At 46.1% G+C, this 15,557-nt stretch overlaps 1 protein-coding gene across 1 annotated transcript; it reads left to right on the forward strand.

Moving 5' to 3' along the window:
• The first annotated feature begins 5,611 nt into the window (after positions 1 to 5,611).
• CRYAB (crystallin alpha B) lies at positions 5,612 to 14,980 on the forward strand. The gene is made up of 3 exons (XM_040426392.1): positions 5,612 to 6,178; positions 11,872 to 11,994; positions 14,618 to 14,980. Exons 1-3 carry the CDS (start codon positions 5,987 to 5,989, stop codon positions 14,819 to 14,821), a joined length of 519 nt encoding a protein of 172 aa, XP_040282326.1. The 5' UTR covers positions 5,612 to 5,986; the 3' UTR covers positions 14,822 to 14,980.
• The last annotated feature ends 577 nt before the right edge of the window (positions 14,981 to 15,557 follow it).

Raw genomic sequence — 15,557 nt, forward strand, 5'->3', positions numbered from 1 at the left:
CCTAATAACCATTTCTCTGACCTCTGCTCCTTTGGTTCCTCTTGCAGGAGCATTATGGAATGCACGCTCTGTCTGTAACAAACTGTCCTACATTCATGAACTTTTCATCTCTCAAAAACTTTCCTTTCTGGGTCTCACAGAAACATGGCTGACACCCTCTGACACCTCCTCCCCTGCTGCACTCTCATATAGTGGATTTCAATTCACTCACACCCCCCGCCCCGGCTGCAAACATGGTGGAGGAGTTGGTCTTCTCCTATCAGACACCTGCTCCTACAGCCCAACTCCACTGCCACCCTCCATTACGCTCACCTCATTTGAACTACACTCTGTTCACATCTACTCTCCCTCCAACCTTTAAGTAGCTGTTATTTACTGCCCCCCAGGCCCAGCCACCATCTTTCTTGACTACTTTAACACCTGGCAACTACACTTTCTTTCTGCCGACATCCCCACTATTATGATGGGTGACTTCAACATCCCTATTGACACTTGCCACTCGGCCACTTCTAAACTCCTATCACTCTCTTCCTCCTTCGGCCTATCACAGTAGTCTTTAGCTCCCACCCACAGAGATGGTCACACTCTGGATCTAATCTTTACCCGCCTCTGCTCCCTATATAACCTTTCTAATTCGCCTCTCCCCCTATCCGACCACAACCTACTTACCTTCTCTTCATTGGTCTCTTCTACTGCTCCCCCATTCCACACACTAGCACAACCCCGCAGGAACCTTAAACATCTCGACTTTTGCTTGCTTTCTGACTCTCTTCTCCCACTCTCTACCATCTGTTCCCTCCAAGACCCAGATGCTGCCACCACCCTATATAACACCACCATAAGTACACCTCTGGACACTGTTGCCCCCTCACACACAACAAAACCCGAAAAATCAACAGACAACCCTGGCACACCAACCTGACCAAAAAACTCAGACAAGCTTCCAGGGCTGCTGAGCGGCGATGGAAGAAATCACATTCTAAAAATCAATTCACCGCATACAAGCAATCCCTCCTCATATTCAAATCCTCACTCGCTGATGCAAAACAGGCCTACTTCTCATCTCTCATATCTTCCCTGGCCCACAGCCCTAAACAACTTTTTAACACTTTTAACTTCCTTCTCCGTCCCCCAGTGCCCCCACCCTCTCCTCTCAGCTGAGGACTTTGCCAAATACTTCAAACAAAAGATAGTCAACATCAGAGATAGCTTCAGTACACAGTCCCCACAGACCCTCTACACAACTGCTCAGTCCTCTTCTCCCAAAACCCGCTTTTCCACCATTACAGAAGAAAAACTCTCCACTCTACTCTCCAGATCACATCTCACCACTTGTGCATTTGACCCAATCCCATCCCACCTAAGCCCTAACTTATCTCTTCAACCTATCACTAACCTCTGGTGTCTTCCCCTGCTTTTAAACATGCTACCCTTACAGCCATCCTCAAAAAGCCTTTACTTGACCCATCTTCTTTGTCCAGTTATCGCCCCATATCACTTCCTCCGTATGCCTCAAAGATACTTGAACAACATGTCCATTCTGAACTGTCCTCTCACCTCTCCTCCTGCTCCCTCTTTGACCGCCTACAATCTGGCTTCCAACCCCACCACTCGACTGAGACTGCCCTTACCAAAGTCACCAATGACCTACTAACAGCCAAAACCAAAAAACATTACTCTGTCCTCCTTCTCCTTGACGTGTCCTCTGCCTTTGACACTGTTGACCACTCCCTTCTGTTGCAAACTCTCTTTTCTCTTGGCATCACTGACCTGGCCCTCTCCTGGATCACATCATACCTCACAGACTGGACGTTTAGCATCTCCCACTCTCGCACTACCTCCTCGTCTCATTCCCTCTCTGTTGGTGTCCCACAAGGCTCTGTCCTAAGACCCCTGATCTTTTCCATCTACACTTTTGGCCTCATAGAGTCCCATGGCTTTTAGTATCACTCTTATGCTGACGACACACAGATCTACCTCTCTGGTCCAGACCTCACCACCTTACTATCCAGAATCCCACAATGTCTATCTTCTATATCATCCTTCTTCTTCTTTCACTTTCTAAAACTTAACATAGATAAAACAGAATTCATCATCTTTCCCCCATCTTGCTCAACCCCTCCCCCAACAGACCTATCTATCACGATCAATGGCTGCACACTCTCCCCTGTCAACTAAGTCCGCTGCCTTGGAGTGACCTTGGATTCTGCCCTCTCCTTCCGACCGCACATCCAAGCCCTTTCCACCACCTGCCGCCTCCAACTCAAAAACATCTCCCGCATCGGCGCTTTCCTTAACTTTGAATCTGTGAAAATGCTTGTACATGCCCTCATCATCTCCCGCCTAGACTACTGCAACATTCTCCTCTGTGGCCTTCCATCTAGCACTCTCGCACCCCTCCAATCTATCCTCAACTCTGCTGCCCGACTAATACATCTCCCACCCTGTTACTCCTCTGCCTCTCCCTTCTGCCAATCCCTTCCCTGGAACCCCATTGCCCAGCGAATTCAGTTCAAAATGCTAACAAATACATACAAGGCCGTTCACAACCTGTCCCCTCCCTACATCTCTGAGCTACTTTCCCGATACATCCCCACACACACTCTCCGATCCTCACAAGACCTCCTTTTCTCCTCTCCTCTTATCACCTCTTTCCCCAATCGCCTCCAAGATTTCTCCGGTGCATCCCTCACACTCTGGAACTCGCTACCCCAACATATCAGACTCTCACCTACAGTGAAATCCTTCAAAAGAAACCTGAAAACCCACCTCTTCAGACAAGCCTACAACCAGTGACCCTGCTGTCTCTATACCGCCATGACCAACTTCACCCGCACCTACTGTGTCCTTCTCCCATACCATGTAGATTGTAAGCCCTCACGGGTAGGGCCCTCTCTCCTTCTGTACCAGTTTGTAACTCGTCTTGTTTATGATTAGTGCAATTGTCTTTATTATGTATGTATACCCCTTTTAATATGTACAGCGCTATGGAATGAATGGTGCTTTAATAATAAATAATAATAATGTCTGCCTATTGAGGAGCTGAACCTACAGCCGCATCTCCTAATGTCTGCCTATTGAGGAATAGTGCCCATAGCCGCATCTCCTCATGTCTGCCTATTGAGGAGCAGAACCTACATCCGCATCTCCTCATGTCTGCCTATTGAGGAGTAGCGCCTACAGCCGCATCTCCTCATGTCTGCCTATTGAGGAGCAGAGCCTACAGCCGCATCTCCTCATGTCTGCCTATTGAGGAATAGTGCCCACAGCCACATCTCCTCATGTCTGCCTATTGAGGAGCAGAGCCTACAGCTGCATCTCCTTATGTCTGACTATTGAGGAGTAGAGCCTACAGCCGCATCTCCTCATGTCTGCCTATTGAGGAGCAGAGCCTACAGCTGCATCTCCTCATGTCTGCCTATTGAGGAGCAGAGCCTACAGCTGCATCTCCTCATTTTTGCCTATTGAGAAGCATAGCCTACATCATCATCTCCTTATGTCTACCTATTGAGGAGCAGAGCCTACAGCCGCATCTCCTCATGTCTGCCTATTGAGGAGCAGAGCCTACAGCCGCATCTCCTCATGTCTGCCTATTGAGGAGCAGAGCCTACAGCCGCATCTCCTCATGTCTGCCTATTGAGGAGCAGAGCCTACAGTCGCATCTCCTCATGTCTGCCTATTGAGGAGCAGAGCCTACAGCCGCATCTCCTCATGTCTGCCTATTGAGGAATAGTGCCCACAGCCGCATCTCCTCATGTCTGCCTATTGAGGAGCAGAGCCTACAGCTGCATCTCCTTATGTCTGACTATTGAGGAGTAGAGCCTACAGCCGCATCTCCTCATGTCTGCCTATTGAGGAGCAGAGCCTATAGCTGCATCTCCTCATGTCTGCCTATTAAGGAGCAGAGCCTACAGCTGCATCTCCTCATGTCTGCCTATTGAGGAGCATAGCCTACAGCCGCATCTCCTCATGTCTGCCTATTGAGGAGCAGAGCCTATAGCTGCATTTACTCATGTCTGCCTATTGAGGAGCAGAGCCTACAGCCGCATCTCCTCATGTCTGCCAGCATCTGTACAGCTGAAAGGCCGTGTTCAAATTCTGTCAAAACGATGGTGCAAAATATCACAGCGTGCTCCATTATGTTGTCCAGTACAATGGCTACAAAATGCCTAAATGCATACACAGTCACTGCTTTGGTAGCAGCAGCATAACCTCTGCACTTGTGCTGCTCCTCAGAGAAGTGGTGCAGGTGTGATATTGTCAGGTCAGGGAAAGGCGAGATGTCCAGCCCTGTCAATCTTTTTGATGAACAATGTGTATTCACCGACCTGGACTGAGTACATACAGTATCTTGGTATTTGAAAGGGTGAACAGTAACAAACATTCGATCACCCACAGATGAGGAAATCTCACATTATAATGTGCAAAGAAAAGAGGGGGTTAATCCGCACATCCCAATGCGCTGGTGCACGCTGCCATGGCTGAAAACATAGAGAAAAAAGACAATGCAGCAGCACCCTGCATACCAGATAAAGTACAATAATGCCATAGTCACAAAAAATATTATAGTGCTAATGCTACGCTTATTTATAAAGTGAGATGCATTTTGTACAAAACCATCTGAGCCCGTCTGCCGAACGTCAAGGCGATCTCTGTAAGACGGGTCCTAACACTAAATACTACTTGTTATGCGCCATAATGGCCGCCATAAAGTTAATTTGCCAAGCATCTCACTTTATAAATAAGCGTAGTATTAGCACTATAATTTTTTTTGTGACTATGGCATTATTGTACTTTATCTGGTATGCAAGGTGCTGTTGCATTGTCTTTTTTTCTCTGTTTTTGGCCATGGCAGCGTGCACTGGGATGTGCTGACTAACTCCCTCTTCTTTGCAGATTTACAGTGCTGGAGATGTAGCACTCCAGCGAGTCGTGCACTCCTGATTAGCCTGTCTGCCCCATAGACTGATTTTAATTAGTCTCAGTATAAAGCTGTGGCCTGCTCTCACTACATTCATTGGAAGCTGTCTGGCACAAGGAAAGGTATGGAGTGGGCTCGGCATGCAGGTTGGTACCTGCATCCCTTGTAAGTAAAGGAGGCCAGTTTGGCACCAAAAATGGTAAAAGGCAGAGTGGACCCAGCATGCATGTGGATCCAACACTTCCTGAACTTTATGGCGGCCATCATGGCGCATAACAGGTAGTATTTAGTGTTAGGACCCGTCTAACAGAGATCGCCTTGACGTTCGGCTGACGAGCTCAGATGGTTTTGTACAAAATGCATTTGCCAGGCATCTCACTTTAGAAATAAGCGTAGCATTAGCACTATAATATTTTTTGTGACTATGGCATTATTGTACTTTATCTGGTATGCAGGGTGCTGCTGCATTGTCTTCTTTTCTCTACACTATAATGTGTACGTGAAGAGCAGTTTTGTAATATCAATGTCACATAAGAAGGTGACACATGCAGACTAAACGGAGATGACGGAGAGGACACAATGCATTTTTCTCCATCCCACTTTATATACGGTGACCCCGCAGAGGGGGCCAGAGCTGGACTATTCAGAAATAATAAGCTACTCTCTCTCTGCTAAAGGCTGGGATCACATTATCAGCGGTCAGATCTCAGGATGAACTCATCCCATGTCATGTTGCAGTCCCGTAGCTGAAATGATCCTTCTGTCTGCTAATCCAATGTGCACAGACCAGAGAGAGACAATCAGCACCTCTGTTTGCTGACCCAATGGACTGCCGAGAGAACAGAAGATGTGTCACTGCTCATATCCTCATCTGTCTAGTGAATGGGAGCAGACAAGCGTGTGGAAGAATGAAACCATCTGACAGCACTTTTCCAGAAAGTTCAATGTTGGGGTGCTGGGGAGGAGCACCAGATCCACCGCTCTGTATATAAGGCCATTAGGTTTGTTGGGTGCCTCAAACACTGAACAGTTCTCCCTGCAGCTACCACTAGAAGCCTGAGGAACATGGATGTGACTATCCAACACCCCTGGTTCCGCCGCCAATTTTACTCCTTCTTTGGACCAAACAGGATCTTTGAACAGAGTTTTGGGGATCACCTCCAGGAGGCTGATCTGTTTCCAACGGTGTTGTCCCCTTTTTACTTCAAATATCCTTTCCTCAGACTTCCATCTTGGATAGAAAGTGGCATGTCGGAGGTAAGTGACTACTCGTTTGCTCCATCTGCTTTAGATGATCAGTTCCATGCAGTCTGACCTCCAGAGTGGTCTCCCATTGGTGGCTGCCTAGCTGTAGTAAAACTACAACTCCCAGTATGCCCCGAAAAACAAAGATGGGTAGTTTTGCAGATCTAGGATACGGTGCTGTTTATTTTTGTGGTCAGAACCAAGTTAAATTCCATTCGGGAGAATAGTAATTTCAATCGACAATCAGTCGATGAGGTTTTTAACTATTTAAGTCCCAGGGTCACAGCCATAGCCTAATGGGTGATATCAGTGCGTATTTTTCTCCCTTGGCTGCGCGGCCAAGAACTGCATACCGTTTTACCGTGAAGTGCTGTGGTTCGCCATCTAACACGTATGTTGCTCATTAAAATCACAAAACAGTCGACATTTGTGGTAAAAATACATGTTTTATTTTTTTTACAGTTTTTTGCGCAGTTCTCGCTTGGTTGGCAAGAACCGCACCTTAACTGCATTATGTGAATAGCCCCTAATTACCCTTGCAAAATAGCAATATATCTTGTAATAAAGGGACATTGGCGGACATACAGAGTGATTACAGCTTATAAATACTTACCTTTCTGCTTTTTGCTATGTGGCGGTGGGGGAATTACTTGGTCGTCCATATATACATCCCTATGGAAATAGGATACGTCTATGGACTGTTTGTAAACAAGCAGCGACCACCCCCTGCTCCACCCATAGTCGAAAATCACTCTCAGGTCTATGCTGTGGCAGATTAACCTTCCTTATCCACGTCCATGTTCTAGCTTTTCACCTGCTGCTTTTATTAGGCAGGATTTCGACTTACCATACTTACTGTAAGTGCCCCCTAGATAAAGGAACACTAGGAGCAAAGTGAACCTTCTGAGTATCATTTACCGGTTTGCGGACAAGAATAGGACTTGTTCTATTTTTTTTTTTTGCGGGACCACGCAACAGAACTACGGATGCAGACAGCAAGCGGTGTGCCGTCCACATCTTTTGTGGCCCCATTGAAATGAATGGGTCCGCAACATTGCAGAACGGATGCGTACCCTGAACTTCGGACGTGTGAATGGACCCTTATTCACAAGCACATTTTAGGCACCTTCTCTCTGTTCACACGATGAACTTATGGTGCAGAATCCACAGCAAAAACAAAAAAACACGTCAAGAACACGCCATTCTGCGTGGAATCCGCATCCAGAGTTCCCATTGACATGGACAGGAATGAAAAAACACATACAAGCTGCTTAAAAATGCGTGAAAGACCACATCAGAATAAAAATTGTATCTGAAAAAATCTAAAGCAGATTACGCGTCAGGTTTTTTGGGGTTCAGAAGAAACTCTGTGTGAACATACCCTAATACTGTAGGTTCTACCTATCCATTTAGGACTTTGAACTAGTTTCGGGTGGCTTCCCATTTGCCCTATTCACACACTGTATAATAAATTAAAAAAACTTAGATTCACTGAGATAATAAATGGAGGCTTGTTCTGGTCCCAGTGTGGGCGCACAAGTACATTCTAATCCTGAGGTAATAAATCAGTTGTCACATAGAAGACCCTTTATTAATACGCACGTATCCCATTACAGCATATTGGCGAGCACACATAACCTCAGACTAGAAGTCAACCACACACCCGAAAATATACCGTCAATTAGTTTTCCTGATGAAGCAAAGAAACATAATCTGACGGGATATTGTATTAAGCAGTAATGTTTGCTTTCAGGTCTGTGTATTTCCTCTTTGTGGCAGGAGGTATGATTAGGATCATAAGTGTGTACTAAGGGGGCCCATAGCAACCAATCAGATTCCACCTTTCATTTTGGACTGCTGAGTTAATAATAATAATAATAATGACCTTTGACACAAGGCGGCACAACAGAAGTAGGCGGGAACAGCAATACTGTAAGTGCAGAACAAAATACCACCCCAGCAGAACCAGATACAACAGTGCAGCACAAAATATTGCCTCCCGCCCAACAGTACGTAACTATCATAGTCCTGAGGATGGCAATACAGTTGTATTCAAGAGGACACCTGCGGCCGCCGTTCATAACGGATGCAGATAGTTGTATTATCAGTAACGGAAGCGTTTTGCTGAACCATGACGGATCCAGCAAAAACGCTAGTGTGAAAGTACTCTGTTTTTCTAGCTGTGTGACTGGTACTTTCACTTTCACTTTGTGCCGGTCATCTAATAACCCTTATCTCTAAACTACTAAGAGGTCATAAACACTTATTTAAAGGGAACCTGTCACCTGGATTTTGGGTGTAGAGCTGAGGACATTGGCTGCTAGATGGCCGCTAGCACATCCGCAATACCCAGTCCCCATAGCTCTGTGTGCTTTTATTGTGTAAAAAAACAATTTGATACATATGCAAATTAACCTGAGATGAGCCCTGTCCCTGACTCATCTGCAATACAGGACTCATCTAAGGTTTATTTGCATATGTATCAAATCGTTTTTTTTACACAATAAAAGCACACAGAGCTATGGGGACTGGGTATTGCGTATGTGCTAGCGGCCATCTAGCAACCCATGTCCTCAGCTCTATACACAAAATCCCGGTGACAGGTTCCCTTTAAGTCAGGTTCTTAAAGGGGTTATCTGAGACTAAAATATGCTCCCCCATATGCAAGGCCCCCCACGCTGATTCTACTTACCTGGCTCCCCGCACCGCTCCTGGTCTCCACACCGCCGCTGCTGCTTCTCCCTGAACACAGATGAAAACATCCGATTAGGGAGGATAGTCCCCATCACCGCTTGCCATTGGCTGCTCCCCCCCCAACACTGGATGTTTTCATCCGCGCACGGTGAGAAGCAGCAGCGGCGGTGCGGAGACCAGGAGTGGTGCAGGGAGCGGGGAGCGAGGTAAGTAGATTCAGCGTGAGGGGTCCGGCATCTGGGGGAGCATTTGTTAGTCTCGGATAACCCCTTTAATAGTAAGATAAGGATTGATCATTAATGAGTGTTCATAATGTCAGAAAGCAGAGATAAGGAGTCCGTCAGCTCCTGGTCTGACGGAAAAGATAGAAAATCCACAGGGTGCTACTATAGCATGTCAGCTCTGTACTCAAAAAAGGATGCCATATTTTTAATAAAGACGAATTGAAAAAATTATTTTTTAGCTCAAAATAAGTGCAATGCAATAATAAAAACAAATTGCCCCCACAAGCACCCGTCAGCCAAATTATCTATGTCGCCCGACTCACCCATATATGTTTGCTTCAGCTGAGTGTACATGTCTTGTCAATGGGGAGAGAGGAAACGCTTATCTTGTGGGAGAACAAAAAGGATGGGGGGAACTGAATTTTTCTGTCAGAGGAGAGCCGAGCGCTCCCCATAAGTATGGGAACCTTTAGGCTACCATGTTAAAAACATACATTGTGCGTCTCTACATGGCGGCTCTGTATGAAATAGCGCAGCAGGTGATACCATACAGGAGAAAAAAAGGTATATCGATCAAAACCAGCCTAAGAGAGGATAAAAGGACTCCCCATGGGCTCTGCCATGAAACAGGGACCTATGGACATGTTTATCCTATGTGCCACACTCCAAAGCAGTGTAAATATAGCCCAAATCTGTTACCCCAGTTTCGATAGTGAAATCATTTTATGGACAAGGCCTTACGTGAAGCTTCAGGGGCTCCCGCGCACCTCCTTATATGAGGCAGAGGGACCTTTTGGGCCAACTTTAAGATCTGGGTGCTAGCACCACCCCTTATAGTTATACATTTCCCTATAAATGCCTGTACCTCGGGATTATCTGTCCTGACATATTATTGCGCCTACACCATTGATATCTAAATGCCCCAGAATGTGTGCCCCCCAAAAAATCATGAACATGCATTGCTCCACATTTATTATGTGTTTTAGACACCCTTTGTGCCTCATTCATCAGGGGGCATGACTTTGTGTGAAAGGGATGTGGTTTATGGGCTACTGGGTGTGGTTTAGGGGCAACTGGGTGTGGTGTATGGACAACTGGGTGTGGTTTATGGACAACTGGGTGTGGTTTATTAGGAACGGTTTGGGGCATATGATAAAAGGCACCAAGATTGCATCAAAATCTCACCACAAAGTAAGCCAACCAATAGAACCTGTGAAATTAGACAAAAGTGTCTAACGATGCAGCAAATGTATCCCCAGCATCGGCAGCTTTAGTAAATCTGGTACATCTTTAGACTGACTATATATTAAACAGGATTAGTAAATCTGTCCCAGTGTTGCACATGATATTAAAGGGGTCATTTATCAAAGTGTATAAAGTAGAACTGGCTTAGTTGCCCATAACAACCAATCAGATTCCACCTTTCATTTATCACAGCTCCTTTGAAAAATGAAAGGTGGAATCTGATTGGTTGCTATGAGCAACTAAGCCAGTCCTACTTTACACCAGTTTGATAAATGACCCCCTTATGGGATGCCAGAAAAACAGAGAACTTTGAAAATGTTCTCGTATTCTCTTGTGGCCAGTGAAGTGTAAACTATAAGTCATGGGCCGTCCTCACATGATATGAAATGTATTAGATGGGATGATGTAAGATCTCTATTCTGCCAGTCATGTAATCAGTACCAAGCGAAGTCATCGGTCACCACACGGCCGCCGTGTAAACAATAAACCTCTGATAACTGCTGGACAATAGCCTTTAAGTCACAATCGAAGGGTCCATCCTACCACTGACTGACAAATGCTGAGGACCAAGGGGAACCACCAAGCCACTTTGCCTTGGGACGGGCTGGGGCAGCAAACTGAAGCCTAATAATCATCTCCCAGCAAGAGTGCAGGAAGATGATTACCCCCATTTAAAGTTCATCTCTCAGCAGATTTGTACCTATGACACTGGCTGACCTGTTACATGTGCGCTTGGCAGCTGAAGGCATCTGTGTTGGTCCCATGTTCATATGTGTCCGCATTGCTGAGAAAAATGATGTTTAAATATATGCAAATGAGCCTCTAGGAGCAACGGGGGCGTTACCATTACACCTAGAGGTTCTCCTCTCTCTGCAACTGAGTTATAAGAATATTTTATTGAAAAAAATCGAAAATAACTTAAAATCCATACTCCACTTATATGGTTCTGGTTTTCGAAAAGCTTTTGACACCAGAATTATAAGCAGACTATAAGCGGCTTCAAGTGGCATCCGCCCTGACAATGGGCTAAGAAGTGACACGTCCCTTCATGGCTCGGTCGCGGCTTTAAACTGCAGCACCCCCCCTTGAAAACAATGAGAGGCAGACACCACGTGGGCGCTATATAATTTTGGCGTAAGACTCCTTGTGAACAACACCTTAGGGTGATTGCATACTACGTGATTTTAGGGTGGTTTTTTTTTTTTGCAAAAAAAAACACTATGACCAGATGTTACATGCTGAATAACAGAAAACACTCCACAAACTGTTTTTCTTTTTTACTTTTACAGTATGTTTTATACTGGTGTTTATTGCTCCCTTGGCCGCCTGCTCTGGTTGTGCTATTTATGCTTTTTACATACATTTCACTATCGGAAAAAAAGGTCTTAAAAATGTGTGACTGAAAAGTGGCAGAATTTCAGGGTGTTTTTTAGAAGCCACAAAAATCCCAAAGGGGCATCGCCTAGAATCTAGATAAATGCACTATGGTGATAAGTTCCATGACGTCTACTTTTATTTGACACATTCCCTTGTCTTCCACAGCTCAGGCTGGAAAAGGACAAGTTCTCCGTTAACCTTGATGTGAAACATTTCTCCCCAGAAGAACTAAAAGTGAAAGTGATGGGAGATTTCATTGAAATCCAAGGAAAACACGAGGAGCGTCAGGTAATGACTTGTGACCTGGCACAGAAAGCCCTTCTTCCATCTTCAGGAGCTTAGAATAGTTGAGATCCCTAATTAGAACCTTCTCTATAAGGCCTCTTGCACACGAACGTTGTGTGCCCGTGGCGGTATTGCGGCCCGCAAACGGCGGGTCCGCAATACACGGGCACCGGCCGGTGTACACTCCGCATCACGGATGCGGGCCCATTCACTTGAGTGGGTCCGCAATCACGGAGATGCGGAACAGAAGCACGGATCGGAACCCCACAGAAGTACTACGGAGTGCTTCTGTGGTGTTTCTGTTCATGCCTCCGCACTGCAAAAAAATAGAACTTGTTCTATTTTTTTGTGGTGCGGACGGATCACGGACCCATTCAAGTTGAATGGGTCTCGATCCGTCCCGGCCGCCGCACAACGGATGCACAACATTCGTGTGCAAGAGGCCTTAGGCTTTGTTCACACTTGTGCTTTGGGATTCTAGGGGAGGCTCTGTCAAGCTTTCTGGTATCTTTGATGCCAATAATACCGCTATTCCTGCCATCAAACGTAGCGGGACCCTGACAGCTGTGATTAATGCCAAGACTCTAGACCGGTTTTCATTTGGATCCATTACAAATGCATCTTACAGAGCAGTCAGGGCTTTGTTATGAACAGAAGCCATGATGCTGGTGTGGACAGAGCCTAAAGGTCCATTCACACATCCGCAAAATAGGTCCGCATCCGTTCCGCAATTTGCGGAACAGGTGCGGACCCATTCATTTTCAATCGGACAAGAAAAGGCATTTCTATCATAGTGCCGGCCATGTGCGATCTGGAAAATGCGGAACGCACATGGCATGTGTGTCCGTGTTTTGCGGGTCCACTATTTGCAGATGTGTGAATGGATCCTAAAGGGGTCATACACTTTAGATAAATGTCAATGAGGCCCTGCTCAGCTGGCCCCAATTGCGCTTGATCCCTCTATACACATACTGTATATGCTTGATCTGGCTGAGAGTGCATGTGTTCAGAATGGGGGGTGGAGAGTAGGTCACTGTCAGATACCTCTGGTGGAGGCTCCCTGAATCCTCATTCACACGTCAGTGTTTGGTCAGTGATTTCCATCAGTGATTGTGATCCAAAACCAGGTGCGGCTCTAAACACAGAACAAGTACAGATCTTTCCCTTATACCTTATGTCTATGGAGGCTCCAGTCCTGGTTTTGGCTCAGAATCACTGATGGAAATCACCGACCAAAAAACTGATGTGTGAGTGAGCCTTGAGAAAGAAAGGATTGGGCATGTTGAAGTCCAACAGCTCGATCCTTTTTTTCCACATCTGCCATTGAAGGAAAGTGAAGACACCCACACACATACACACATACACACCCGCATACACATTAGGAAGTTTGCCAAAGGTTGATGGCCACATTAAGGGCGCCTTCACACGCAGCAGATTTTGGGGAATGGGGCGGCGAGCACATGGATTTCTGCAAGCCCCATTAAGGTGAATGGAACAGATTTTCAGTCGCAGAATTTTCTGCCACAAAATCTGCCACGTGTGAAGGCGCCCAAAGACAGAGGAGGGAGACTCTTCAAACAAGACCCCCTGCAATCTGCATTTCACCAGGGGAACTGCTGATAGAGTGAGACCACCAGAGCAGACAATCCCTTTAAAAGCTGCAAATTTCCCTTAGGCAGAAAATCATATCAGTTAAAAAATGTGTATTCAACTACAGATCCATCGGTGCTCTCGTGGTGACGTTCGCATGGTTCCCCTCTGTTTTCCGGCCTCCATTGATGACATGTTAACCCAAGTGACCGTTGTAATGTGCGATTGGCTTTACTGGAGGACAAGAGACAAAAAAAACACAGGGACCCTAGAAAAGTCAAACAGGAAAGGTCATCAATATCATGTCCGACTCCCGCTCCAGTGGGTGCTGCGGCCTCTTCATAGGCCAGTGGTGTCACGTTCATTAGTCACGTGAATGGGGCCTGGGCTGCAATACCAAGCACAGCCACTATACAATGCAGGGCACTGTGTTTGCCAAGCTGTGAGGAGGCCGCAGCACTTACTGGAGCGCCGCAGTGATTGGCGGTGGGTGGCAGGAGTTGGACCACTACCAATCTGATATTGATGATCTATCCTGTGGATAGTGCAAAAAAAAAAAAGGGGGGGGGGGTCAGTCAGCACATCCCAATGCGCAGGTACATGTTTCTATGGCTGAAAACACAAAGAAAAAAATACAATGCAACAGCAAATAAAGTACACAAAAGTATTCAAATGCTAATGCTATCCTTACTAAATAAATTTTAGATTCTTGGCAAATACATTTTGTACAAAATTATTTGGGCCCATCGCCATGTCAAGGCGATCTCCGTAAGACGGGAACCTAACACTAAATTCTACCTGTTCTGTGCCATGACGGCTACCAAAAAATTCAGGGGGTGCAGGTTCCACATGCATGCTGTGGATAGGCCATCAATATTGTGCTCCCGGAAAACTCCTTTAAAATCTAACCCATTTGCTGCTACTGAATTCCACTGAAGATTTTCTGCCTGAATAATCAGCCATCCCACCACGATGACATATCCTTACTCTAGGAAATGTTATTTCCATTAACATTGGTTATTCTCTCACTTCCCAGGATGAACATGGCTATGTTTCCAGAGACTTCCAGCGCAGATATAAAATCCCATTGGATGTTGATCCCCTCTCCATCAACTCAACTTTGTCCCCAGATGGAGTTCTGACCGTGACTGGACCAAGGAAGCTGTCTGACGTTCCTGAACGCTCCATCCCCATCACCCGTGAAGAGAAGTCGGCCATCGGTGCTGCCCCCAAGAAGTAGAACCTCTCAGCGTTTTCTGCTCGAGAAGATACCTTTCTACCCTGCCAGAGAGAGTGCGCGCGTACTACACTGCTACATGTATTTATTTGTGCTGTCCTGTGACCAAATCAAATTACTAATGCAAATAAAAGCAAGAAGAAGCATCTGCGAGTCTTTCACTATGAATCCCATGTATGTGTATGATTTATAATTCATTTTATAGATGGGAATTGAAGCAGAATGCTTTGTGCCTTTTAATATCTTTTCTTCTGTAATGCCCCCAGTCAACTGCGGCTCCCAAAAAATAAGACAAGATGCCTAGACATGCAGCCGCTTACATCACCACTAAGGGCAGAAGGTACGATGATGGGTCTTTTTGAAGTCAGTTTTGCTTTGACCCTGTGTTGGTGAAACATATGCCAAATGTATCAAATAGCACACGGTGTTTGATAAATTTAGTGCTTCTTTAAGCCTAACACTGCTGTCTAGAAATGTGTCACGACCGCTACCCCAGCAGCAGTCGTGTCGCACCAGACGGAGGGGAAGGGGGACCCTTATCTACGGATAGCAATAGTATGGCCACCCCTGACTAACCCTAAGCTGGCACCTGTCTCCCCTGATACCCTAGACGGGGTGTGAACCCGTGCGGCGAGCAGGATGCCTAAACCCTCAGTCACCCTAAAGCCTAGAGTGGGGAAAAGGCCTATGGGAGCACTAGTCACCATCACTCATGTCTAGGAGAACAGCAGGGGAAGAC

Source organism: Bufo bufo, chromosome 1 (genome assembly GCF_905171765.1).
Source record: "Bufo bufo chromosome 1, aBufBuf1.1, whole genome shotgun sequence".
Classification (NCBI taxonomy): domain Eukaryota; kingdom Metazoa; phylum Chordata; class Amphibia; order Anura; family Bufonidae; genus Bufo; species Bufo bufo.